The sequence below is a fragment of the Trichosurus vulpecula genome, chromosome 5 (genome assembly GCF_011100635.1).
Source record: "Trichosurus vulpecula isolate mTriVul1 chromosome 5, mTriVul1.pri, whole genome shotgun sequence".
NCBI lineage: Eukaryota > Metazoa > Chordata > Mammalia > Diprotodontia > Phalangeridae > Trichosurus > Trichosurus vulpecula.
This window is the reverse complement of record NC_050577.1, coordinates 96,667,215-96,693,397: the sequence shown is the minus strand read 5'-3', so window position 1 is coordinate 96,693,397 and position 26,183 is coordinate 96,667,215. Positions and strand designations below refer to the sequence as shown.

The 26,183-nt window shown below is 36.7% G+C and overlaps 1 protein-coding gene across 4 annotated transcripts in view; it reads right to left on the bottom strand.

Annotated features, from left to right (window-relative positions):
• EZH2 (enhancer of zeste 2 polycomb repressive complex 2 subunit) overlaps window positions 1-26,183 on the bottom strand; it is an 84,638-nt gene that overhangs the window by 18,515 nt on the left and 39,940 nt on the right. For all 4 annotated transcript variants that reach the window (XM_036760451.1, XM_036760453.1, XM_036760452.1 and 1 more), the window contains exons 4-8: window positions 12,200-12,316; window positions 7,719-7,839; window positions 6,032-6,172; window positions 5,244-5,346; window positions 42-205 (exon numbers count right to left, since the gene is read on the bottom strand). In XM_036760451.1, the coding sequence (XP_036616346.1) occupies window positions 42-205; window positions 5,244-5,346; window positions 6,032-6,172; window positions 7,719-7,839; window positions 12,200-12,316 (646 nt within the window). The remainder of the gene's footprint in view (window positions 1-41; window positions 206-5,243; window positions 5,347-6,031; window positions 6,173-7,718; window positions 7,840-12,199; window positions 12,317-26,183) is intronic.

The window sequence follows — 26,183 nt, the reverse complement described above, 5'->3', positions numbered from 1 at the left end:
CCAAAAAAAAGTAAACCAAAACGTACAATAATTGAACTTACGATGTAAGAAACAGTCATATTTAAAGCAGCGCCTGCAGAAGAGCGTATGAAATGAGTGCAGGCTTTGCTCCCTCTGAACAGACTTAGCATTTGGTCCATCTATGTTTGGTGTACATTCAGGAGGAAGGGCTCCTGGAAGCTGCTGCTCTGTTAGTTCTTTATACCTAAAAGCAGTAATAAAAAAAATTGGTAATGAGAACAATATTTTTGAAAGCTAAATTCTTAAAAGCATTTGAGTAGACAAAATGATTGTTGCAACTATCCTTTCAGTACTTATCTTCACACACACACACACACACACACACACACATACATACACACACACACACGCAGCAGCAGCAAGACATAGATGAACTGATACAGAGTGAAGTAACAGAACCAGGAAAACAACACACATTAATAATGAGTACAATAATGTAAATAGGGAAAGAAAATTAATCTGAATGCTGTAATTAATTATAATGACCAAGATTGGCCCCAGGCACACACAGTAACTGTAGCTAAACTGATTTGTTTTCTTTTTAAACTGTGTCTTACATGAGATGGATCACTGAGTAGGGGAAAAGCAAGAGGATATATCTGTAAATGAATGCAATATAAAAATAACAAGTATCAATTTTTAAAAGTGAAATAAAAACATCACATATCCAAATCTTTCTCTCCATTCGACAGAGCTACCACCTTAAGTCAGGCTGTCATCACCTAAGTTCCCTAGGTTATCGCAACAGCCTCCTAATTGGTCTTCCTGCTTCAAGTCTACTCACTTCAGTCTATTTACCACAATGCTACAAAATGATTTTCCCTAAGTGTAGATCTGACCAAGTCACTCCCCTATTCAATAAACACCAGTGATTTTCAGAGGCCTAGAGTAGCCTCTAGAACAGGGCTGTCCAAAATGTGGCCTGCCTGTGGGTCTTAATTTTCATGAGTGAAAAAAGAAAAAATCATTTTTTAGTTCCATCACTAATAAATAATCTTGTTGATGTTAATTTTCTTTGGTGTTTTTAAGTAGTATTAAGGATAGAACATATCACACAGAATTTTCAATTGATCTGTGGGATGCGTTTCATCTGTATGATGCAGACTAGTCAGTATTTACACACCTACCTTTATACTGTTGTGCTGTCACTGCTTTGATTTGTGTTTGCTTTCGGACTTCATGCCTTCACCTGTCATACTGATGACGTGCGTTCCGCCCCCCGCCCCTTTCTATTAGTGTACTGTATTTTTTATTCTGGGTGTGGCCCTCGAAAAATTATTTTAACACAGCCCTAAGAACCTAACGTTGGACAGCCCTGCTCTAGAACCAAATATAAATTGCTCTTTACTTTGTTAAGCCCTTCATAACCTTGCTCCACAGTCTCACTGAACATAACTCACCTATCATGGAAGCTTGCAAAAATGGCCCTGTCTCTGTTTCTTGAACACCACACTCCATCTCCCAATTCAGTGTCTTTGTGCTCACCTCCCTACCCACCTCCCAACCTAGAGTGTTACCTGCTCACCTCAGAGTTCTTTTTGCACTATTTTCTACACAAAGCCTTTGTTGAGCCCTTCAACTGTTAAGTTCACATTCTCTCAAAATATCTTGTATTTAACTCCTTCATAGCTCTTTATTCTGTACACACACACACACGGTATTTAAATGTTCCTAAATTTTTTTCAACAACAAAAAATTTTAAAAGACTTATTTTTTACATGGTGTATAGCTGCATACTTTGATATTCGAAACATTTATTCAGTAAGACAGTTCCTTTGAAGATTTACAATGCATCTGGTAACTGCTATGTTAGGCAATTTATCCAAGCTCATCCTGCAGGTAGTCATGGAACCTGCAGGGCCGACTATGGTGTCCTGCCATTCCAACTATCATCAGGCACCTTTACGTAAAGCCAACCAAGTTTTTCCAATCCTCCTAGGGAAAGATGGGAGGCAATGTAGTACAGCAAAAAGAACACAATTTGGGAGTCAGAGGAACTAACTTAAAATACCACCTCTGACACTTCCTATGCAACCTTGGGCAAAATGATGTAACCTTCCTGAGCCACCTCAGCTGTAAAATGAATAGATTGGACTAGATACCTTCTAAAACCCTCACTTGTCCTAAGTCTATGAACCTCTGATCTTCTGGTCAGAAGGGACAGGGCCTTGATTATGATAATAAGGAAGAACCTTTTAAAATTTGCCAAGAATGATACAAGGGGCAATTATTTCACCCCTTAGGTATTCAAAATGTGTTTCTCCAAAGATAGAGCCATTACATCAGGTGATTATGTTACTACACCACTATAAAGGTTCTATGAAAAATAACTTGTAATGTTACTCCCAGGTCGAGCTGAAATTCTTTTCGTGAGACCAAGCTTCAGAAACAGCATGTTATAAGAATGTGTGAAGTAGCCCAGGTGGCTTACATTCTTCTGCACCTACGCTGTATTCTGCCCCCAAAGAGTAAGACATAATTTGGGGAGAAGACAGAGGTCAGAACTTTAGCACAGAAAAAAATACAGTCTTCTCTCTTGGAAAGAGGCTGGCCAATATGATTCATACTCAGATTAACATACTGCCTGATGTCCTCCAGTTTCACTGGATGGCTTATAAAAACTTCCTAACATCTAGGATTCATACACTCAACAAAAACTTTCTGAGGACTAATACATTCATGGATATGTACTAAGCATTACTAGAGATAAAAGAAGTCATAGTATCTCCTCCCACATGGATCACATGTCTAATCAGCAAATATGTCATACATGAAATTCTAAGAAAAGGTAAAAAAGAGGTACTATTCACTATGGTTATTTAGCTTAGAGAAGGGAGAGTTCATGCTAACTTCATGAAGATAAAGGAAGGCTTTATGAAAGAACTGAGATTTTAGATGGGTTTGGGATTTTGATATGTAAATATGGTAGATATGCTATTCCAGGTGAAAGAAAAGTATAAACAAGCCAAAAGTAGCAGGCGCTGGGGACAACAAATGATGCCAGCTATAGAGTACAGAAAGGACTGCGCAGTAAGGTTGGAAAGGCAGATTAAGTTAGAGAAAGCTTTACATGTCAAGCTAAGGAATTTGGACTTAATTCAGTAAAAAAAAAAAATAGGAAATCACTAAAGGATTTTGAAAAAAGAAGCAATATATTAGTATTAAGATTATAATAGATACGTAATCTGTACTTATAAGATTAGTGCCAGTACATAAGAGGAATTTGGGTGGGGGGGGAGAGAACAATAGAAAGAACATGAGAAGAAAGACCAGTTCAGAGGCTGTTGCAGTCTTTCAGGAGAATAGTGAGGACCTGATCTAGGGTAGGTGCAGAGGGGATGGAGAGAAAGGGGCTAATGTGGGATTTATTGTGAGAGTGAAAAAACAGAACAGAGCAACTGATTAGATGGGAACACAAAGTGAATTTGGGCAAAAAAGAGGACTAAAAGATCTTACAAAGCTCTGAGCCTGAATAACTGGTAGAACAGACATGCCACTTACATGCAATGGAAAGCAAAGAGGAAGAACAGGTCTTGGGAAGAAAATATAGCCTTGTATGAGGTATTCCTAGAATTCCAAAGACACCCAACTAAATAATCCTGAGGTTTGAGAGAATAGCAGAGACCCTTAGAAGTGAGAGGAAATGGGTTGGGTTTTTTTGTTTGTCTTATGGGTTCATTTGAGATATCTAATTCAGACCCAAATAATGGGAATGAGCCCCTACTAAAAATAGCCCGTAAGATTACTGATATAATGATGGACAACACAGTCCTCTGGTACTAGATTTTGTATATGAGAAAAAAGTTCAAGGTGCAAGGAAGCTTAGTATATCCAAATGCAGAAACCTACATGCCGAGAGGCTAACAATATTAATAGCCTTACTGTCTTATGTGGCTCACTGTTCTGTAGACAGGCTCCCTGCAAAGTCCTTGATCCCCATTACATGGCATTAGAATCAGTTAAATCTTTCTCTGCTCTAATCTCCTTTTCATAGACAAATTTGCTCTATTAGTCAAAGGGAAGGTGCCCCTCCCCTTTTTTACCAGTCTTAGGGAGGAGAAAAGGATGGTTTATATCATGAATTATTACCTAAATCCCCACAAAGGCCAACAGCTCACCATTTTAACTACACACACCTCATGGGTCTATTCCAGGGATGGAGAAGACAAGAAACTAAGTAGGGGACTAAAAGGCTGAAATAAGTCAAAAGTCTAAGAGGTAAGTGGGAAAAGTCTCACTTTAACAGGGATAAGAAATGTCCATAAGAGAAAAGGAGGAGGATGACTTTGGTCTAAAGAACAGCAACTCTGAAAGAGCCACGGGAGAACAGATTTTAAGAAGTAGAAACTAGCCACCAGAAATAAATGCCACAATATGTCAAGGATCGGTAATTTTGAAGGTTTGAGAATGCCTCACATGGAAACTCCTTTCAGATCCTAAAAATCTGTAACTTGTCTTCTATTCTTGTCTGAAGCTAGGAGAGATCAAGTGCCTTACCAAGGGTTGGAGAGCTATCAAGTATCAAAGGCAGCATTTGAATCCAAGTCTTCCAGACTAGAGAGCAGCACATTCTAACCACTATACTCCACTAATCCATAAACCAAAGCTGTTGGAAAGGAAGAGCTGCAAAGTCCTATAGCCCACAAGATGGTGGACTTTCAGGTCCCCTTCCCCACCTGCTAGTCCTATAGACATAAAGCTAGGCTGAGAGGTAGAGGAGAAAGAACCTTCTCCCACTCTATTACCCCACTGGACCTACCTAATTTTAACTTAGTCAAGGCTGACAATATTAAGACAAAGTAAGGAACATTGGATAGGCTCAATCTGGACCTCCCTAATAAACCATACCCTAATAAAAAGTATAGGGCTTTTTAGGCCCTAGGATATATAGCCCACTCAGGAAAGAGGTGATACCTGGGACAGTAATAAAATTCTTTTTCAAATTCCCAAGTAAGCTTATTACTTATCCTAAAAAATCCTTTCATCTTTAACATACACACGTGCTCATATACGTGTATTTGTTGTGTGAAACAAAAGGGAATGCAGCAGAACTGCTGGTCAGCTATATCAGTTTCATTTACAGGAGCCAAGAAGGGGAAAGAAACATTTATTAAGCACCTGCTATGTACTGTGCTAAGTGCTTTACAAATAATATCTTATTTGATAAGAGTGACAAGTTACATTTTAAGCAGGGAGGTAATGCCTCTAAAGAAAAATCTTACTTCTCCTTTAGTTCTTCTGCTGTTCCCTTATCAGGAAACATTGAGGAAATGGCTTCGAAAATCTTGTCAGAAGGAAATTTCCGAGGTGGGTGGCTCTCTTTATCTAAACAAAAATGAAAGTGGAATAAAAAAGTTTTGAGTGTACTACTGAATTTTCTTCCCACAGATGTTAAATTCTCCAATCAAAACTCAGACAAAAATCAGTCATCAGGAGAGAAATTACTTTCAATTCTAAAGTAATTTTTCTATAATAAACTTGAAATTAATGTAATGCAATAATGAATACAAAAGTAACAGGAAATTGCCCTTAATGATTATTTGTCTGCCAGGTGTACTAGGAGAAGCATGGATTTTAAATCCCAGAATCTGAGTTCTAGTACCAGCTCTGCCACTAACTAACTTTGTAATCACGGGCAAGGCACTTCATGTATCTAAAGCTCAGATTCTTAAAACTATAAAACAAAGGAGTGGAAACTAGATGACAGCTAAGATACCTAAGCTCCAAAATTATGTAGTTCTATGATTCTCTGATAGCATATTCTTCAAGCTTTTCTACACTAAAATAATCCTAGGTAATCCTTAGCCAACCAGCAAAGAACAATTATGAGTTAGAGAGCCTGAAGAGAGATTGTTGAGTGTTTTTTTTTGGCTAGTACAAGGGGAGGTCCCCAAAATGTTAGTGTAGTTTTAAGCAAATTAAGATATAAATGAATATAACCACACCTTATTGTATTACTCTGAAAGTATGTAGTAATAAATACTGCTTTAAGAATGTAATAAAAACATACCATCTCTGTTATCCTCTAAATCTTTTTGTTTTTCATCTCTCTCATCAGGATAATCCCCATCATCATCATCTTCATCATCACTGTACTGACCAAGAGCATTCACCAACTCCACAAAAATCTCATCATTTATAAACCCGCATTCTGAAATTAATCACATTGAAATGTCAGAAAATACTGGTAACCTGCCTTATTCATTCTGAAATCAAACAGTGTATCACTTAGAACTGAAATAAGAATTAGAGAAAAATCATTTATAATTATTTTCAAAGCTAGCCCTAGATAAACTCCTCAAGTTCTGTGGCTTGTTCCTGTTACCCCTAAGTCAGACATGGCACTCATGCACTACCTGGGACCAATCCCCTATCACAAGATGTCCTAGAGGTAGATCTTCTTTTTGCCTCCTGCCATCATAAAGGGTTCTCAAGAGAGCCTACACTCAACTAGTATCTTAATGGTGGCATTAACATAAATATTACCTTCCTCCCAAGTTGGAGATACACTTTTAACAAGGATCTTCTGGAGCCACAATAACATAACACCAATTTCTTACTTCTTTCTAAAACAACCCACTCTCCCTCTTCCTCCTCTTTTTTTTTAATTGAGGTACAAGATAGCCTTATTTTACTCCACAGAAAATGCAAGAAACATGAAGGACTCTTAAGAGCCCATAAAATTTTCAAAAACCTATAGAAGACTCACAATAGTCTATTATATGTATTTTTCCAATTAATAAAAATGTTTCTAAAGAAAGAAAGATAGCACCCCATAACAAATAGCTGGCCCACTTCTCTCATTGGTGAATTCCTGCTGAACCGTCTATTTTGTGGAAGGGCTCAGGCCAGCCACCCTTCATTCCATGCCAGGCTCTGCTTCAGACTTCTGAGACTTATAAACTATGGTCCCAGGTACCTTCTTCGTTGTCCCCACCTATCTCTCCCACATTTTTAGCTCCCCTTTGCTTATGGTCTAAGAAACATAAGCTCCTTGAGGGCAAAGATTGTTTTTATTTTTATTTGCATTCCCATCCTTAGCATAGTGCCAGGTATGTAGCAAGCACTTAATAAATGCTGGTTTCCTTTCTTCCAAATATTCGCAAATCCATGTGGATTTTAAGCACTGTAGCCTGCAGCATAAGAATATGGGGCAATGGATACCTCCCAGAGTCTTCAACTAGTGACATGTGGGCAAACAATGACTCAACCAACACGTAGACTATTGGCCCCACAGATAAGTAGCATTTCTTATGTAAACTTTTTACCCTACCTAGAACCTAGGTGAATGTTCTATACTAGTAAGAAGTAACGTGATGACTTTGAATTTGAAGGACCACTCTAGGGTCAATTTACTAAATGATCTTATTAAAGTTCTACAAATATTTGAGAATTCTGTATCTAATTCATATGTTACTTGACATGGTATGTTTAATTGCCCCACTAAATAATTTAATACATAATCTCTGTGTGTGTGTGTGTACATGTACTTCTGTCCTTCATGATGAAAACACACAACTCCAAGTTTACAGATGAGGAAAATTAGACATAGCCTCAGAGTATTTTTCCAGTCAGGAGCAAAGAATGAATTATAACTTCTTCAAAACCTGTTATCCACAATTGCTCTATGCTGCATGTAGGAACTGCTCTCTCTACTCCTTCTCAAAAGATTAAATATATCAGTGTTCATAGCTCACCTCTATCTCCATGTACTTTTCCATCATAATTTTTTATTAATTCTTCAATGAAAGTTCCATCCTGATCAAGAACCTCATCTCCCATATAAGGAATGTTATGTAAAACTGTCTCATCTTCCACCTAAAAGTAATTAAGACATTTAAAAAGCCAGTTTATCCCAAAGTAGAAAAATAGAAAATCATTAGGTGCTCTTTCTCATAGAACATTATATGGACAAAGTTCTCGGGTTATCCAAGTGTTATAACACAAATCTAAAGTGGTAAAGCAAAAGATCTTCATGCCATAAAGACAAAATTCGAAAAGAATTTTTTCACTAGTCAACCAAGAATTACTGAGTGGCCATTTTGGAAAAAGCACAGTCATAGGCTCCATGGAAAGCTGTAAAAGGAAAGCAAATAATACATAGATGGAAAAGACATAAACCTGTACAAAGTCAGAAAAGGTCAAAACCAGCTAAAGTATCATCTCTTAAATATCTCCATACTTTTAAATAATGACCTACTTTTTCCAAGTTCATATGATACAAAAGTACTAGTGCAACAAAAAAAAAAAAATGGACAGTCCTTTAAAGTTTATGGCACCAGGATATCACCTATATATAAAACTATAGACTACTTACTTCAAAATGAAGGAATAAACACTTTAGTATTAGGATAAGATGTGTATCAACTGAGTGAAGTTATTCAAGGAAGGCTGAATGAGGAATGTGACTTTGTAGCCAAGTTTGGAAGAAGGAGAGGGCCAAGGCTTAGCACAGGGATCAGGAGGAGGAGGGCACTTTGGGAAGAAAAAAAACACAATAAGAAGCAACTCATATGCAAAGGACAGAAGGCAATTTTTTGTGGATAGAGGAAAGCTTTCATCTGGGAAAAGCAAGAAATAAAAGTAATTTGATGAAGAGACAATTGATGGAGGTCCTAGTCACACATATCTAAGAAATATGGCTTGATAGAGAGAGAAAATGGTAAATCACATCAGGTTTCTGAGTGACAGTTAAAAGCACACTTTCAGAAGACAGCTGTGACTACTGTCATCTACTGTATAGTATGGATATATATCGTACAGACCAGTTGGAGACCAAACAACAGGCAGACTGACTAGGTAGCTATAGTAGTCATATAAGCATGAGATAACTATGATCTGGGATCTATAGCTAGAATACAAAAAATTAAAAGAGGCAGATTTTAGGAGTTGCAAAATATGACCTCATAAATAACTGAATATAGAAGGCCAAACAAAAGGGAACTGAGCAAACACTAAGGTTATACATTTGAAAGTTTACAAGGATGATATAATGGTGCCTTTCACAGAGCTTAAATTAGTAGAGTCCAAGCAGTTAAAGTGTGAGGTTAGTTTTTGATGTTGACACATAAAGATTCAAGCTTTTGCTATATTCCCCCTCCAAGGGCTTTCAAATTTGTATCAAAAGTCCTATTTTCTCTCTCTCATTCGTTCCTTTCCACTAGTCTCCTTTCTCCTAGAAATTTAATTTCTCTGGTTGGAAACTAGGACTGTAACATCTGACAATAACTACCTTTGCAAATAAATCTACCCCCTCGTACCCAAAAACTTCTATTCTGCAGTAAAGGAAAAGCAGCCTCACTATGTTAAGGGGCAGAAAATATATGTGCTTTAAATATATTTGATTGCAATCTTAGAAACTGCTATGTCCTTTCATAATTAATTTCACAAAACGTGAAAATATTATCTCTTTTTTCCCTCCTTCACCAGATTCTGCTACAATCAGATTAAGATTGTAAAAATTAGTTTCTGAAACAATACTAAAGCCTCATGCATTTGAATACCACAAATTCAAATTTAGAAAGAAATGGAATAATGTCTATACCTATGATCTATCACCTTGCTTAGCAAACCAAGAGTGTAAACACAATTAAAAAGAAAATTTTTAAACCTCTTGAAATTTTAATCAATTAATTGGTAAGCTTGTTATTACTAATGTCAGCTATTTTCTCAGACTTAACCTAGTTCCAGTTATTGCACATGAGAGCAATGGAGCTTATTCTTCAAATATCTCATAAATCATTAGTTCAGACTGATACCTAGCACGCTCTTTCAGCTAACACCATACCTCAGGTGAATAAGATTTTATATAAGGTAGCATATATTTACATGAAGTCTGGCTCAAACATAGTTTTCACATCTATTTTTAATCTAAATACACAATGATATTCATGTTCTTTCTATTCTGATACAAAAATATCTAACGAGAAGCTGCCATAAAAATACCATAAAGTCAAAATGAGATTTGGCTACTCAGCTAAAATATAAATGTTTTTTTACAGAAAAATACAAGGTTATAATCAAATTCTCAGAAAAAAATTTCTACATAAGTTAAAAGGTGAGAAAGAAAAGGAAAGTAATATGCACAGGCACATACTATATAAACAAAACCAGTTGATAGTGATAATAAAGCATTAATACCTACTTAGTATATGCTGAGCCTCAACTTATTTGATACTTCTATTTGAGAGATGTACCTAAATTAAAAGTATTCCTTCTATAGTTTGCTATTTATCCTACTTAACTAAATATAGCCTCTAACTACAATTTTGATTTAGTACGACTAAGAAAAACTGCAAACTATATCCACTTGAAAGTCAGGCACAGCAAATAAATACCAACTGATTTGTAGAAATAAAAAATCTCAGAATCCTTTCAAGAAGAGACTGCTAAGTCAAAATCTATAAAAACTACTACAGGAACTTGAAATCATAATTCAATATTTTATAAAGTCTTATTTGCTTTATCTTTTAAGTAACAAAGTTTAAAAAAAAAGCAGTCCAATTATTAAATATGTATTAGTGTAATACTGATTTAATAGTTTTAAGTTGAAAAGCTAGCTTTGGCTGATATCATGTTATTTAGGAAAAAATTATATGCAAAAAAAAAAAGAAGACTAAATTTATTATCTCTATTAAAATGCTTTCTTTCATCTGCAGGGTTCCTTTGCTGGAGTTTTCTAAAGTGTTCGTTTTACAGAATAAATATTTGACAGAAAGACCTGAGGACAAAGAAAATTAAAATATTAGGAACTATTTTCCAACTGGAGTTCGATTAGAATAAAAACACAGCCCTGATATTACAATTTATATACACAAGAAAATTTGCTAAGACATGAACATTTTTTTCCTGAGATTCACTTTACACATAACCTTTGAAGTATGTCACTTACATAAAGTGAAGCAACTCCATATGGAAAGTTACACTTATATCACAAGTATATCACGTTATATTACAAGCTCTAGTACAGCAAAAAAAAAATATTTTTCCATAAGTATCTATACATAAACACTTAATTCAATTTTTTTCATTTCTGACTTTGTATTTATTTTCAATAACAGCAAAAGTATCAGTGCATCAAATTTACTTGTACTTTATCATTAAAAAGAAATTAGTGGGTGTTAAATATGAAATAATAAAGGAAATAATAGGCATTATGGTATATGGAACAAAGGGACAGTCTCAGGATCAAAACAACCTGGGTTCAAGTCCTTTGTGATAGATTCAAGGTGGGGACTCAGAGCTAGTCACTTAACTTCTCAGTGCCCCCAGGCAATTCCCTAGAATAAATTGCAGGAATAGTTAAATTGCCTATCTTCATGCACAGAAGCAATTTCCTCATCTTGGGAGTACTCTGTACTGACGGAACTAAGAAAAGGTTAAAAGAGAAAGGGGCTTTTTAATCTTAGGCTAACTTTAAAAAAAAAAAAACAGTAAAAAAGTACAAAACAATAAGAAAGTACTGTAAAATATCTGATGCTTAATAATAATAACTTCTGCGGTTGTTCGGTCATTTCAATCCTGTCCAACTCTCGGTAACCGCATTTAGGGTTTTCTTGACAAAGATATTGGAGTGGTTTGCCATTTCCTTCTCCAGCTCATTTTACAGATGAGGAAACTGAGGTAGACAGGTGACCAGACACCAACAAGTGTCTAATACAGGATTTGAACTCAGGTCTTCTTCACTCCAGATCCGGCACCTGTTATACTATTGTTCACATACTGTCTAAATATTAACTAAAATTAGAAGTTCCTAATAAGAACAGGTGTAATAAACAACTTGGTATTAAGATTCACATTTAATGATCGTGTTCTAGCAGTGTAGATTTAAATAACCAGCTTTATCTATTTTTTTAAGCCCATGTTTTTATGCTAGGTGTATTTTTCCAAGCTTTCATTTAGAAAATTATAAACATCAACAAGCTAAGAAAAGTCCTTAAAGATATACAACTAGAGAGGAGTAACAAAAGGAAAAAGTAGGCAATGGAGATTCTAGTATGGGCTTTCCCGGGAAACTTAAACAGATCAATTAAAATTCACATTACAGCTATTATGACTTTTTTTTTTTAGTATTTACTTGCCTCGTTTACCTTATAAAGAAAATAAATATTACCTATGTTTTCTGTTTATATAAAGTTAGCTTACATTTCAAATAGATGAGATATAACATTTTACTTACCATAAAATTCTGCTGTAGAGGAGACCAAGAATACATTATAGGTACTGAAGCAACAGCATTCAGAGTTTTTAATGGGATGACTTGTTTTGGAAAATCCAAATCACTGGTCACAGAACACTAAAACAGAAAAAATTAAATTTATTCATCTAAAGATAAGTGAGCTAATTTAGAGCAAAACAGCTATCATTATAGTCATCAATTTTAAAAGAAATGTTGCTACATTAAGTAATTTCGAAAAATAAATTTATGTCACTGCTAAGTTTTTTGAAATAAAAAGGATTTTTTAAAATCCAATTTAGCTACGCAAACTGAAGAAAATCTTCTAGGCCCTCAAAAAAAAAAAAAACCATTTTCTTTCAAAATATCTACCAACCCTTCCCATACCTACCAATATCACAGCATTCTTATATTTTATATTAGCAAGTCTTGCTCCAATCTAAAGATCATATCATGACTACATCTTTGGATCATCAACATAATTTGTCAATATATTAGACAAGTCAAAAAATATGTACAATATGCAGCACTTAGACTTCCCATCTCTGCAAAGAGGTGGGTTGAAAATGTACTCTCATCTCTTCTTCCAAGCCTTGCTTGTTCTTTATAATTTTGCAACAGGCACTTCTGATTTTATCGTGCAGTTGTTGTATTGTAGTTTTCTCAGCTCTGCTTACTTCACTTAGCATCAGTTCATGGAAATCTGTTCTACATTTGTATCCATCACATTCATCATTGCTATAGTATAGTAATATTCTACTGGGTTCATGTACCACGGAGCCATTCCCCAATTCCACAAAATGTTAAAAGGAAAATAAAGGCTTCACTATATCTCTTCCATAGAAGACTTTTGGAAAGGCATCAACAGGATTTACCCACAAGGAAAGGGTGTGGGTGGGTTGTGACCTGTACTAGTGAGGTTTCAGACTCATTGAAATACAGAAAAATGGAATGGTATTTTAAAGTATTATAAAGTTTTTGTTGTAGTCATGAAAGAGATTATGCTCCCTATTTTTAAGCATTAGGTGAGTTTGATTTTAAAATTTTTTTTGTTCTCAAAAATTTTTTTCAACTAAGTTGCTTTTCAAATCTGGTAACTCAACTTTTTCCTTTTATAGCTCAGATCTTCAATGGGATTTAAAAAATTCTCTCACTCCTAGATGCTATATTATCAACCCAATTCTAAACCTGCTTAAATATGTAATTTTAGGAGCATGAATAAGGTTAATTGTGACCAGTAACTTTTTATTTCATTCATAAAACATGAATGATTAGATCATTCCTCTTCTCATTCCCTCTTGCCTCTAGGATAAAATACAAACTCTGCTGATTGGCATATAAATCCCTGCTCAGTCTAGCTCCTGTCTGTACCCTTCAGGCATGGGGCACAATTCTCTGTGTTCCAAACAAACTGGCCTACTTGCAGGTCCTTTGCCTTTCCACAGGCTGTCCTCCCTCTTCCCCTATACCTGTTGGAATCCCCAGCATGCTGCAAGGCTGATTTCAAGTACCTTGTCCGACATGAGGCCTTTCTCTCCTTGTTAGTTAGTTAGAAACTATTTTGTATTTATTTTGTACATATCTTATATTTACTTATCTGTGTACATGCTGATTCTCCCCAGTCCCTGATGGGACTTTTTTGTTTCTATCTTTGTATACCCAGCCTTCACTAAAGTGCCTTGAATAAATAGACACTTAATAAGTGTTTGTTGAATTGACCCGAACTTACTAAAGTAGAATGCTGCTTTAATTTAACTAACATTCTTAATAAGGAAATGTCTAAAATTTTCCAGTAAGTTTTTTTTTCCTCTGAAAATGTATCATCCCTGACTTACACAATAGTTACCGCTTACGTCAAAGATCTAGGAAGATTTTTGACTCCATAAATTATCACTTCATCGGATCCTACCATTTCTATGAGATCATCACTTCCAGGTCCCTCTTGAAGATTAAACAAGGAAGGAAAGTTGTTTTATGAACTTAATTGGTACTAGGGTGATGAGGATATCTGTAAGAGCTAGAGGTAATAATAGTGAAATGGAAACAAAGCTTACTGATAATCCATCCAAAGATGGAGAGAATTATCACATGCCAGTTACACATGTGGCTGAAATACTGGGAGCTGGGAAGGCCAAACTGAAAATAGGAGCTGTAGGAGCAAAAGAGCAAAGAGATTTCTCTCTAAGCAACTGAGTCCAAGTAAAAATTGTTTTATGGCAATTCAAGGGAAGATCAGGACACAGCCCAACAGATCTCAGAGGAACATACCTAAGGGACACAGCTGGACTGTCCTCATATGCTAAAAGAACAAAAGAAAGACAAAAGAAAAAGGCAGCATGAAGTGATGAGGAGCCTACTGTTTCTAGACCTAGTTTACATATTCCCAGTCTCCATCAACTCAAATCTAATTCCATTTCTCTGAAAGCCACATTATCAACAAGACACTAAATAGCAATCTTTTGTGTTAGGAAGATTGAAAGAATGTTCCTCAAGATAGTTGTCTGAGGAAGCAGTAGTATATAGACTGGAGGGTGGTGAGAGGGGTGGGGAGAAAAATCATCATAAACTGAGACCTCAGAGAACTTTCTAGGGATGGTAAATAATCAAAAGTGTTATAGGTAGGAAATAGAGGGTAATATCTGGTGACTTCTATCAGACTGAAAATAGTTGTAATTTCTTTGGTACATCTCTCTAATTTTCAAAGTTTTCCCTGAAAATTGGAAGCAGAGCTGAGGAAAAGAGGAATCACCAATTAGAAATAATGGATAGACCTAGGATTCTAGGTCTTGAATTCAAGGGAAGTATGTTCTTGATCATGAATTAGAAGTGAAAGTCTAGCCCTCACTGAAGAGGATTTACAGGCTCAAAGCTAGCAAACAAACACAAGTACTGCTGGAATAAATTATACTCCCTTTCTCTTTTGTTCTGCCAGTTTAGTTTGTATACATAAAGAAGGTGGTAAAGTAAGGAAAGCATACAAGAGTAATTGAAAAGAAGGCTAGGCACATCCTAGGGAATTGTCCTCAGGTAGTTTAAAGTTCAATTCTAGGACAAAGCAGTTCCTACCTTTGAAAAATATCATCTACAGTCTCTTGGTCCAGGGACAGTATCATTATCAATATCATTAAGCATTTACTGAGTGCCAGGCACTGTACTAAGCAATAGAGACACAAAGAAAGGCAAAAACATGATCTGGGGGTAATTACGTTGTCCTCACTAACCCTGGATTTTCAGTAGCCTTTTAATTAGGACTGTCTGCCCACTTGTTAGTTCACTAAATGAAAGAATCACAGAAACTCTTTGTTGGTCCTCAAAGGCCCTTTAGGGCAAACTGTACACCTGAATACAGAACCCCTCTACCACATCCTCAATAACTCAGCCATTGCTAGAAGATGTCTAGAGAGGGGATACCCCCAGACGGTCTATTCAAATTTTAGAGAGCTCAAATTTACTTATGTCACTCTGAAACTTCCTGTTCTGCTCTTATCCTTACCCAGGGAGGGAAACAGAACAAATAAGGTGGTGCTGACCTGGAACAAAAGGACGAGAGGTTGGAATCCTGCTGCTATCACCACCTGTGTGACCTTGAGCTTCATCATCTACAAAACTAAAGGGTTGGACTAAATAACTAACTAACTCTGAACTTACGGTTGGGGAGAAAGTACTTTTATTTTCCTTAGCCTGAAGACTGCCCTAATAGAGTTTGGAAAACACTAGTTGGGCCTTTTTGAGGATAAACTAATGCCCAGGCAGGTTAGACGAGGTTAGTGATGCCTCCAAATATTTAAAGGGATGCATGATAACTATTTTCAAATAGCTGAAGGACTATTACATGGAAGAGAAACTAAACTTGTTTTCTCTTACTCCAGCAGGTAAAAATTAGGTAAAATTTACAGGGAGCAGGTATTATTTCAATATAAGGAAGAAAACGTAGAGCTGCTCATTATTAGATTGCATAATATACAGCACATTGAGAAATCATGAGCTTCCCACTACCAAATATATTCAAGCAAAGGTCCATCCTTTCATCCCTGGAAACTCCTGCCCTGGGGCCCTGAGGTCTGTCTGTCCACTACCCCCACCATGCTTCATTTCATTCTCCAAACATCTCCTCACCAGCTACCTTGCATGTTTAGAAGTTGGTTTTAGTCAGTATGTTGTTCAGTCAACTAAGCTTAATTGTACCAAAATTAACATCTTTCCAGGCAGCTTATCATCTTCATTCATTTTTAGTCCTGAAGTCTCCTCAGGACTAGTGGCACAAGCCCTACTAAATGGCTGGCTCTGCTCAGCCTTTGCTGCATGTTGCACTGGAAACACAGATGGGCAATACCACTACTAGGTCTGTATCCCAAAAGAGAAGAAAAGGCCCTATAATGTACCAAAATATTTATAGCAACTCACGTATGGGGGCAAAGAATTAGAAGTTGAAGGGATGCCCATCAATTAGGGAATGGCTGAACAAGCTGTGGTATGTGATTATGATGGAATACTATTGTACTATAAGAAATGATGAGCAGGATGTTCACAGAAAACCTAGAAAGACTCACATCAGCTGATGCAAAGTGAAATGCACTGTATACAAAGCAACAGCAATATTGTGAGATGATCAGCTGTGAATGACTTAGCTACTCTCAGCAATACAACAATCCAAGACAATTTTGAATGACTTATGATGAAAAATGCTATCCATGCCCAGAGAAAGAACTGATGGTATGTGAATACAGAATGAAGCATACTTTTTTTTAACCTTATTTTTCTTGAGTGTTTTTTGGTCTATGTTTTCTTTTACAACATGACTATTATGAATGTTTTGCATGGCTACACATGTATAACCTATACTGAATTGCTTGCCTTCTCAATGATGGGGGGAGGAAGGGAGAAAATTTGGAACTCAAAGTTTTAAAAATGAATGTTAAAAATTGTTTTTACATGTAACTGGGGAAAAATAAAAATAAAATAAGTTAAAAAAAAGGACAGTTGGATTTGGAGTCAGAGGGTTAGGATGTCACACATACTGTGTGACAATAGATAAGGTACTTAGAAAAACTGATGCCTAGAGAGGTTATCTATAAAACAAGGAGAGCAAACTAGATCACTTCTAAGGTTTCTTACCAGTTATATTATAATCTTACTTGTGACAAAGCACATCAGACTGCTCTCTTGGAATCAACATACCATCATCCCTGACTTTCCCTTCTCACCAGTTCTACTTTTAAGAATGTTTTTAGTGCCACTCTACTCTTTCTTCAACATTTACTCTCAAATTCTTGGGCTACAATTTCCTGCCACATTTCCCTTATCTAAATATGGGCCTGTAAATTTATTCCTACTGAATTTCATCTTATTAGATTGTACTTCTAATCCCTATAGTACTCTCACTTCCTGCATTTAAGCATCTTAGATACTGCTATATTGTTTAATGATACCTTCTTCATGGTAATATAATGTATATTTATACTTCAAAGTTTTCCTAAAGACATATACTTTCTAAAATCAGTATGCTTTGCTCGCATAATGAATATTTTCTTTGAATGATGTTGGTCTCTTCTTTTAGATTGTCCTTCACGTCTGTATATTTGTATTCCTGTTCTTTGTTTTCTCTTTTGTTTCTTGGTGAAGTCTGCCATTCTAGATTTCAAGTTTTCTACTCTGCCCATTATTTTTGCTGTGAAGGCCAAAAATTCTGCTCTCATAATTCTCATTTCTCTTTTGAACCAATCAGGAACAAGTTGTGGTATGATGTTCTCTTGTCTCATCAGTTATTGGATCATTTTCCTTTGTTTTGCAGCATTTATTCATAAATGCCTTAACTTGTTTACTAGATCTACAAGCCATATTTCTTTCTGCTGTTAATGATTTCCTTGTTGATTTATCTGCTTGTTATATTTAGGCTCGTTGAATTCTCTTCTTCCTGAGATCTTTAGTAATTTCAGCTTTTTTCCCCCTACTACTCACTTTCTGAATCTCTAACTTGCTCCCCCTCCCTCCCTGCTTTGATGATGGTTTCTTTGGGGGCTGAATGTCAAAGCCTCTATGCTTAATCTCACACTGGATAAATTCACAATACACCAGCCTAGGTCTCTATGTTCAGTAACTTTTGGGAAGACAGAATAGGCCCCACATGGGGGCTGAGCACTTTCCTCTAGGACTAGTAGCTTAATGGAGTATCTCATAGCCATAGTGTTTTGTCCCATTCCCTCTGTTCCTTGGTTCTCTGACCTGAAACCAACAGTTCAGACAGCTACCACACTGGTGTTATCAGGTTGATTTTTCTAAGTCTGGGTCTCTGAGGCTAGGGGGAAATGTGGTATTGAACACTATTTTAAGCCCAGACACACATCCTGCCCCATTCCCTCTCTTTTCCTGGCTTTCCTACAGAAATACTTTACAGTATAGAATGCTGCCTGTGGCAGCACTATGTGGTACCAGAGAGCCTCAGTAGTCTGGAATGCTGAAAAGGGGAAAGGGAGCCCGGGATGTAGGGCTGGATTGTGTTGCCAGTGTCAGGAAGAGGCGCTGTGAGTGCAGCATAGAAGACAGTTCATGGGCTTATTTGTTTTTTAGCTTTCTTTTGGATTCTGGGTGTACAAAATCATGGAGACAGCTGAAGTTTCTTAATCTCTCGCTCATAATTTCTCTTTTGAAGAGGTCTGAGAAGGCAAGGGGATCAGAGAGAATGTCTAGTCCCCCATTTATCCCATGACCAAGTCTTCTCAAAGGCCTAGAAGCAGCTGCAGACTAAAAGAACCTATACCTGGTCCTTTCCCAAGACATAAACTTTTTAAACACTTAAGATTCCAAAAGAATCAAAGAAACTCAGAGGGCCCTCCCACCCAATAAATGAACCCTTTCCATATCCCCAAATATTGATCCTTTGCTTACCTATTTCCAGTAACAGAGAATTTACTACTTCATGAAGTAACCCATTCCATTTTTGGACATCTAATAATCAGAAAAGCTTTCCTTACGTTAGGTCAAAAACCCTCTTACATGGTCTTTAGTTCTGTCCCCTGGGCCACCTTTCAAATATTTGACAATAGTTTTCAAGTTCTCACTAAGACATTTCTTTCTCCAGTTAAACATCTTCAGGTCTTTAAACTATTTTTCATGACAGTTCTGTAACACCTCACCATGCTAATTACCCTTCTTAAGGACCTTGCCAATTGTGGCCCCCTCCTTTTACAATGATGCCCATAAGTAAACAAAATACACCCCAGCTGTGGTATGACCAGGATAGAGGACAATCATCATTCTCCTACACTTCTATTAATGGAGACTAAGATCAGATTAGAGTTTTGGTTTTGTTTTTTTTTTGCAAACTCATAACACTCTTTACTCACATTAGGGTAAGTAAATGTAGGTACTACATTACCTCAATGCAATAAACTAAAATTAAATTACATTTATGCTTCCCTGGTACTTGTACTTTTTATAACCTAAATGTAGGACTACATTTATCCCTGTCAATTTCATCGTTTCCACTCATTCTATCATGCTAAAGCTTTTTGGTACCTGATTCTACCACCTAATACAACACTAGCATCACTGTAAATACTAAATAGTAACCATTTCTCTTTTGGCCAGAAACCCTGAGGGTCTTTCCCTCCCAGTATGACTTTTTTTTTTTTTGAGTTTTTGATTAAAGGAGCCATCCCTTGATTAACTTCTTAAAAAGGCCTATTCACTGAATGGGCATAGTTACCTCACTCACAGTGAGCACCTGAAAAGACCTTAGCCTAAAAGGGACAGGGTCTCTCAACGCATCCTGGCCCACCTCCAATCATCCTGATGAATATCAGGTCACTGGACCCAGATAGCTCTGGAGGAGAAAGTGAGGCTGGTGACCTTGCACAGCTCTCCCTCACTCATATCAAAGTCAATTGCAAGTCATGTCATCATTTCCCTGATGTCATCATCCTCTTCGAGAACCAAGGACAAACACAACAACACAAGCATCACTGTCATCTATAAATTTAATAAATTCTGTATCTCTCAGCTTTAGAGCACTCCAACCTGAAGCTAAACTGTTCTGGTGAATAAAAGTCACCTAACCCACTACATTTTTGCCAGCCCTAGTGCTTTAAATCCATCCAGCAACAATCATCTTGGAAACTAGGGCCTACTAGGGGCATTTAAACATATACCCTGCTGCCATTTAAATACTCCATGTTCCTGTAAATACTGTAAACACTATCCCTGTTTTTCACTTCTTGCTCCTGGAATTATACTCCACTCAATACTCCATTACTTTCAAGTAAGGGCCTCACAACAGACTGCCCAGACAACTCTACTCACTCTCCCTGTGATTTCCCAAAGCAGAATACCTGCTGTGACTACCATTCCCCTATCTGTCCTGTCTCTCTCTCATAAGAATGTAAGGATGCTTATATTATAACAGCAACTACATCAGTATTGAATTTTATCCCCCAAAACTAGCACAGTGCCTAGAATATAAAGTGCTTTGGTGTTTTTTCATTCAAATATTCATTCACCTATGTCTTTACCTAAGTCATTAATAAAAATCCTGAACTTGAACTTAGCCTTTTATAGGCCAATAATAAAAATAAGGACTGAACCAGTAGCATATTCTTTTAAGCAAGGCCTTTCAAACAGTAACCTGCATCAACACAAGCAACTCAGCTCCCTTTGTCTAAGGCGCTTCATTAAAGATCTATAATCAATCCCCTAGAGCAGACAGGTATTTTCTGACAAAGGGGAGAGTTCTACCAAAACAGCAGATAAGGTAATGGAAGAAGGATGGAAAGCTAAAACTAGTAAAATGGAGAGAGATCAAATAAACCAAGACAAATTACCTCTCAAACCTTAGACATGAGGACACCAGAAGACATTCCAGCCAGAAGGTAACAAACACATTATGTTTCCAAGGAATCAAAGAAGCTGTTCTGAGAAAAAATTTGTTCTTAGAACTAACGGGGAAGCCCTGAAACTTCAAGGTACCTCTGGGAATTATAACAATGGTATGAGACTGTGAATCTATGATAATTATACTACTCCCAGAATAAATAAACGACCTTATTCTTCCCAAAATGAAGAGGGGAAAGTGAACCACCAGCAGCCAGGATTGGCTTGATAGGGGAAACTTGCTTCAGAAGGGTTCCCAATAACTTCCAAGAAAAAAAGTCATTCCCAAATGAAAATTTAAGTGCACTCTGTTTGACTAAGACAAAGGCAATTATCATTCTTCTTGACCTCTCTGCAGACTTTGAGCCTACTGACTACTCCCTCCTCTTTGATACTCTCCTCTCTAGGTTTTCCGGACACCATTCTATCCTGGCTTTCCTCCTATCTGACCATTCCCTTCTCGGTTTCCTTTGCTGGATCCTCCTCCAGACTATGTTCTCTGACTATAGATTCCTCAGGGTTCTGTCCTGGGCTCTCTTTTTTTCCTCCCTATATACTGTTTTATTTGGTGATCTCATTAGTTCCCATGGATTTAATTACCATTTCTATACTAATGATTCTCAAATCTACCCATCCTGCTCCAATGTCTCTGCTGACCTCCAATCTCACATCTCCAACTGCCTTTTAGACATCTCATTACCTTTCCCCCTAAACCTTCCTCCTACCTTCCCTATTCCAGTAGAGGGTAACACCATCCCTCAGTCCCTCAGTCTTACAATTTAGGAACCATCCTGGATTCTTCACTATCTCTTTCCCACATCCAAGCTGTTGCCAAGACCTAGAGATTTCACCTTTGCAACATCTCTCAAAATGCTCCTTTTCTCTACAGTGACACTGCTACCGCTCTAGTGCAGGCCCTCATCACCTCATCCCTTGATTCAGCCTGCCTCAAGTCTCTCCCCACCACTATCCACCCTTCATTAAGCCACAAAGTGTAAGTCTGATCATATTACTCCTCCTTTTCAACAAACTCCAAGTGGCTTCCTTTTGCCTGGTCAAGGAGCAAATACAAAATGTTTTGTTGGCACTCAATGCCCTTTATAACGTAGCCCCCTCCTACCTTTCCAGTCTTCTTAAATCTTAGTCCCCTCCATGTACTCTTTGACCCAGTGACACTGCCTGACTGTTCCATGAACAAGACACTCCTCAGTAGGCTCCAAGCATTTTCTCTGGCCATTCTCTATACCTTGAATGCTTTTCTTCCCTCATTCCAACTGCCAACCTCCCTGGCTTTCTTTAAGTCCCAACTAAACTCTGACCTTCTACATGAAGCCTTCCCTAACCCCTCTTAGTTCTAAGTGCCTTCCCTCTGTTAATTATTTCCTATTTATCCTGTTTATAGCTTGCTTTGTATGTATTCGTTTCCAAGTCTCCCCTCCCCCTTCAACTGTAAGCTCCTTAAGGAAAGGGACTGTCTTTTGCCTATTTGTATCCTCAGCTTAGCACAGTGCCTGGCACATAGTTAAGAAGTACTTAATAAATGTTTGGTTGTCATGTCAAAGTAGGCTTTATAAGTGCTATCAGAAGTCATGGGGAAGAAAATCATAGAACCAGGAAATCTGAGTACAATTGCAAGGAGGGGGCCCATATTTTTTTTTAAGTGAGGGGCAGGGAGGAAAACAAAAGGGAAGTGCTTAAGAAACTGAACATCCTGAAAGCAAGCTTATCTGATGCAGACCAGTAGAGTTGCAGGGGGAGTGAGAAAGAAATATGCTAACCAAAAAGAGGACAGTCAAAGCCAAGTGTGAAAGTAAGGCAGAAAGATTTCTATGAGCAGCAGGACCTCAGGAAGATAAAGGGAGAAGGACTTGCTTCATCAACAAGAGCTTTTATCTATGCTGAGGAACAGAAGCAAGAAGAAATGTAGGAAGTGAACCTTGAAATGACTAAAAATGTAATCACTATGTTAAATTCAATTTGACAGATCAGCAAGAATGTATACGTGTTATACTGCACTTTTCTACAAACTCATTTTTCCCCCTAACCACCTGCCTGAACATGTTAGGATGAAGGGAACCATGGAAAATGGGTGCCAGATTGAAGGGGAAAGGTGGATCTCAAGGTTGTGGTCTTTGTAAGAGAAACACTTGAACTTCTCAGATGAAAAGGAAAACTCTATCCATCCTGGAAAACTAGAATTTATGAATCGCAAAATAATTACCATAATTCTTAAAAATCTTCACTGACTCAAAAGAGTAACTAGATAATAAATCTGTATAGTTTTATTATAGTTTATTAATGAGGCACTGTGGATAGAATGCCCAGCCTGGAGTCAGGAAGACCTGAGTTCAAATCCAACTTCAGACACTTATTAGCTGTGTGGAAACTGGGCAAGTCACTTAACTCTGTTTTGCCTCAGTTTTCTCATCTGTAAGGATGAAGAAAGGAGAAGGTAATGGCAAATCATTCCAGTATCTTTGCCAAGAAAATCCCAAATGAGGTCACAAAGAGTAGGATAAAATTGAAACGAATGAACAACATAGCTTTAGGAAACTATTATTCCTAGTTAACTGCAAATTAACTGATTTCAACCTCACCCCAGAAATTTTATTTCAACATAAATTCTCCATTTAAAAACAGTAATTTAAGGGCCATTAAAAATATTATTCTAATTAAGAAAAGATAAAGGGAACCTTTTAGTCTTAACTTGATCAATTCAACAAAGAAACCACTAATTACTATCCTAGATTAAAAAAAAATTAAGCTATTGAGTTAGAATCCATTAAAAGCCATGAGTTTACTAACAAATTTCATACATCCCTTTTGAAGGAACATTTTTATTCTGACCCTGTCCAACACCAACAAAAACATTCAAATTTTTAAATAATTTTCAATTAAAAATCATAAATTCCAAATTATTTAAAATTGATTTTGAAAGTGTACTTTAATTTTAATAAACTAATACAAATAATACAAAAACATCCCTGTTGGCCTGCATGTCCCTATTTTATATCTTTTCTGTGTATATTTTTCAGATTTCACTGTTGTTCTTGCATAATGTGTGCAGTTTTATTCTGATTCTGCTTTTTTCACTCTACCTATTCCATGCATATTTGTCATTTCTTATACCATATCATTACATTTCTGTAAAACACTTTATTTGGCAATTTTCCAATAAATGTACATATAGGTGGTTGTTCTGATTCTAATTTATTGATATTATATATAAAGCTTCATATTTTTGGGTAGGGAGTTTTTTTCCTTCCTTTTAATAACAACTTTAGGATTTAATGGTGGGAAGATAACTGTGTCAAAGGACATGATCACATTGAGTTTTACTGCATATTACTCTACTGTTTTCTAAAAAGCCTGAACCAATTCAAAGCCCCATAAAAGTACAATAGTTTGCCAATTTCTCTTCAGCCAAATTAAATATTATTGTCTTTACTATGTTTGACAAATTAATGAGTATGAATTCGGTTATTTTAATTTTAATTGAAGACTATGAAAATGTTTTAAGGTAGTCATTGACAATTTCTTTTTCTTCACTGAACTATTTGATAATATCCATTGACTGACTAATCTTAAACAAATTTGTGTCAATTCCCTAAAGGTTTATATCATATTTTTATCAAATATTTACCTAATCTGTTTTCTTCATTATGTATTTTGTGTATACTGTTTTTTGTTGGCCAAATTTCCTTTTTAAAATACATATAATAACATCTATTTTGTCACCTATAATTCTGTCCATTTGTCCAAAAGACATTTTCCTTCTCCCCACAACTGCAGAGAACACATCATTACTCCTATCTTTAAAATATATTAGGTCCTCTGTTAGATCACTGTTGAACTAGAAATTGCAGCATATGGTTCAAGATGTCAATCTAACTCCTTATTTTACCATAAGACTGTTAAAGAAAATATAGTGCCACTAATATCATAGTGTGATTTTTGGCTCAAGTCTCACATGACACTCCATCTCTCAACTCTGGACATTTTCACTGGGAGTCCCCCAAATATGAAATGCTCTCCAGCTTCATTTCCACCTCTTGGTCAGGGATCTCTGGGTTTCTTCAAATCTCAGCTAAAGTTCTACCTTATACAAGAAGCCTTTCCCTATCATCCTTAAACTTAGTGCCTTCCCTCTAAGATTACCTCCAATTTATCTTGTATATATCTTATGTTTCATATAGTTGTTAGCATGTTCTCTCTCTCCCTCAATAAACTGTGAGCTCTTTGAGAGCACAGGTTGGTTTTTTCCCTTTCTTGGTGCCCTCAGCACTTAATACAGTGCGGGTACATAGTAGGAATTTAATAAATGCTTGCTGACTTGACTAGTTTTAAGTCTCCCGGAAACAATTTTATTTAACATTATCTAAGAGAGAAACGTCCAAACTGGCATATTTCCTACTTACTACCCCTAATACACTCCAAACTGATTCTCTGCCCCAAGAAGATTTCAGTTAACATTTTAAGAATCGTGAACAAGGAAAAGATGACAATATATAAAAATACAGTTTAAGTTTGGGTTAATATTCCAGAATAGTTGAGTAACTAAGCTACCCATCCCATTTCCTACAGGACCACTCCGCTTACACTAGAAGTTAAATAAAAGGACCTCCTTTTTTTGGCAGCAGTGGTAGCAGTAGCAATAGAAGCTGCTTAATAAATAAATGCTTGTTCAATAGACTAGTATCTCCTCTCTTCCACTGACATTTTATTTGAATCCCTTCTCCTAGAAATGTTGGTACTAGATAAGAGTTAATTTAGGTTATCACTCAATCCATTTCTCTCAGAATTCCCCCTACACCCTACCTTATGATACCTGCCAGGCATTAAGCTAAATGCTGGGGATACAAATAAGAGGGGGTGGGAGGGTAGGGAAAAGTATTCAATCTAATGAGGGAAGGCAAAAGGAAGCTAAAAGGTTGGGAGGGTTGGGGGTAAAATGGGAAGAGGAGGACATTATCATTATGGTGGAGTCAAACCAAACAGTGCAGGTGGTAGCAAATGAAGAGAGGGTGGAGATTTTTCATCCTCTATAAAGGGAAGCCAGGAGAGGCCTTTTTTGCTCCACCCTCCAATCAAAGGGCAGCTAGGTGGCACAGTGGATAGAGTG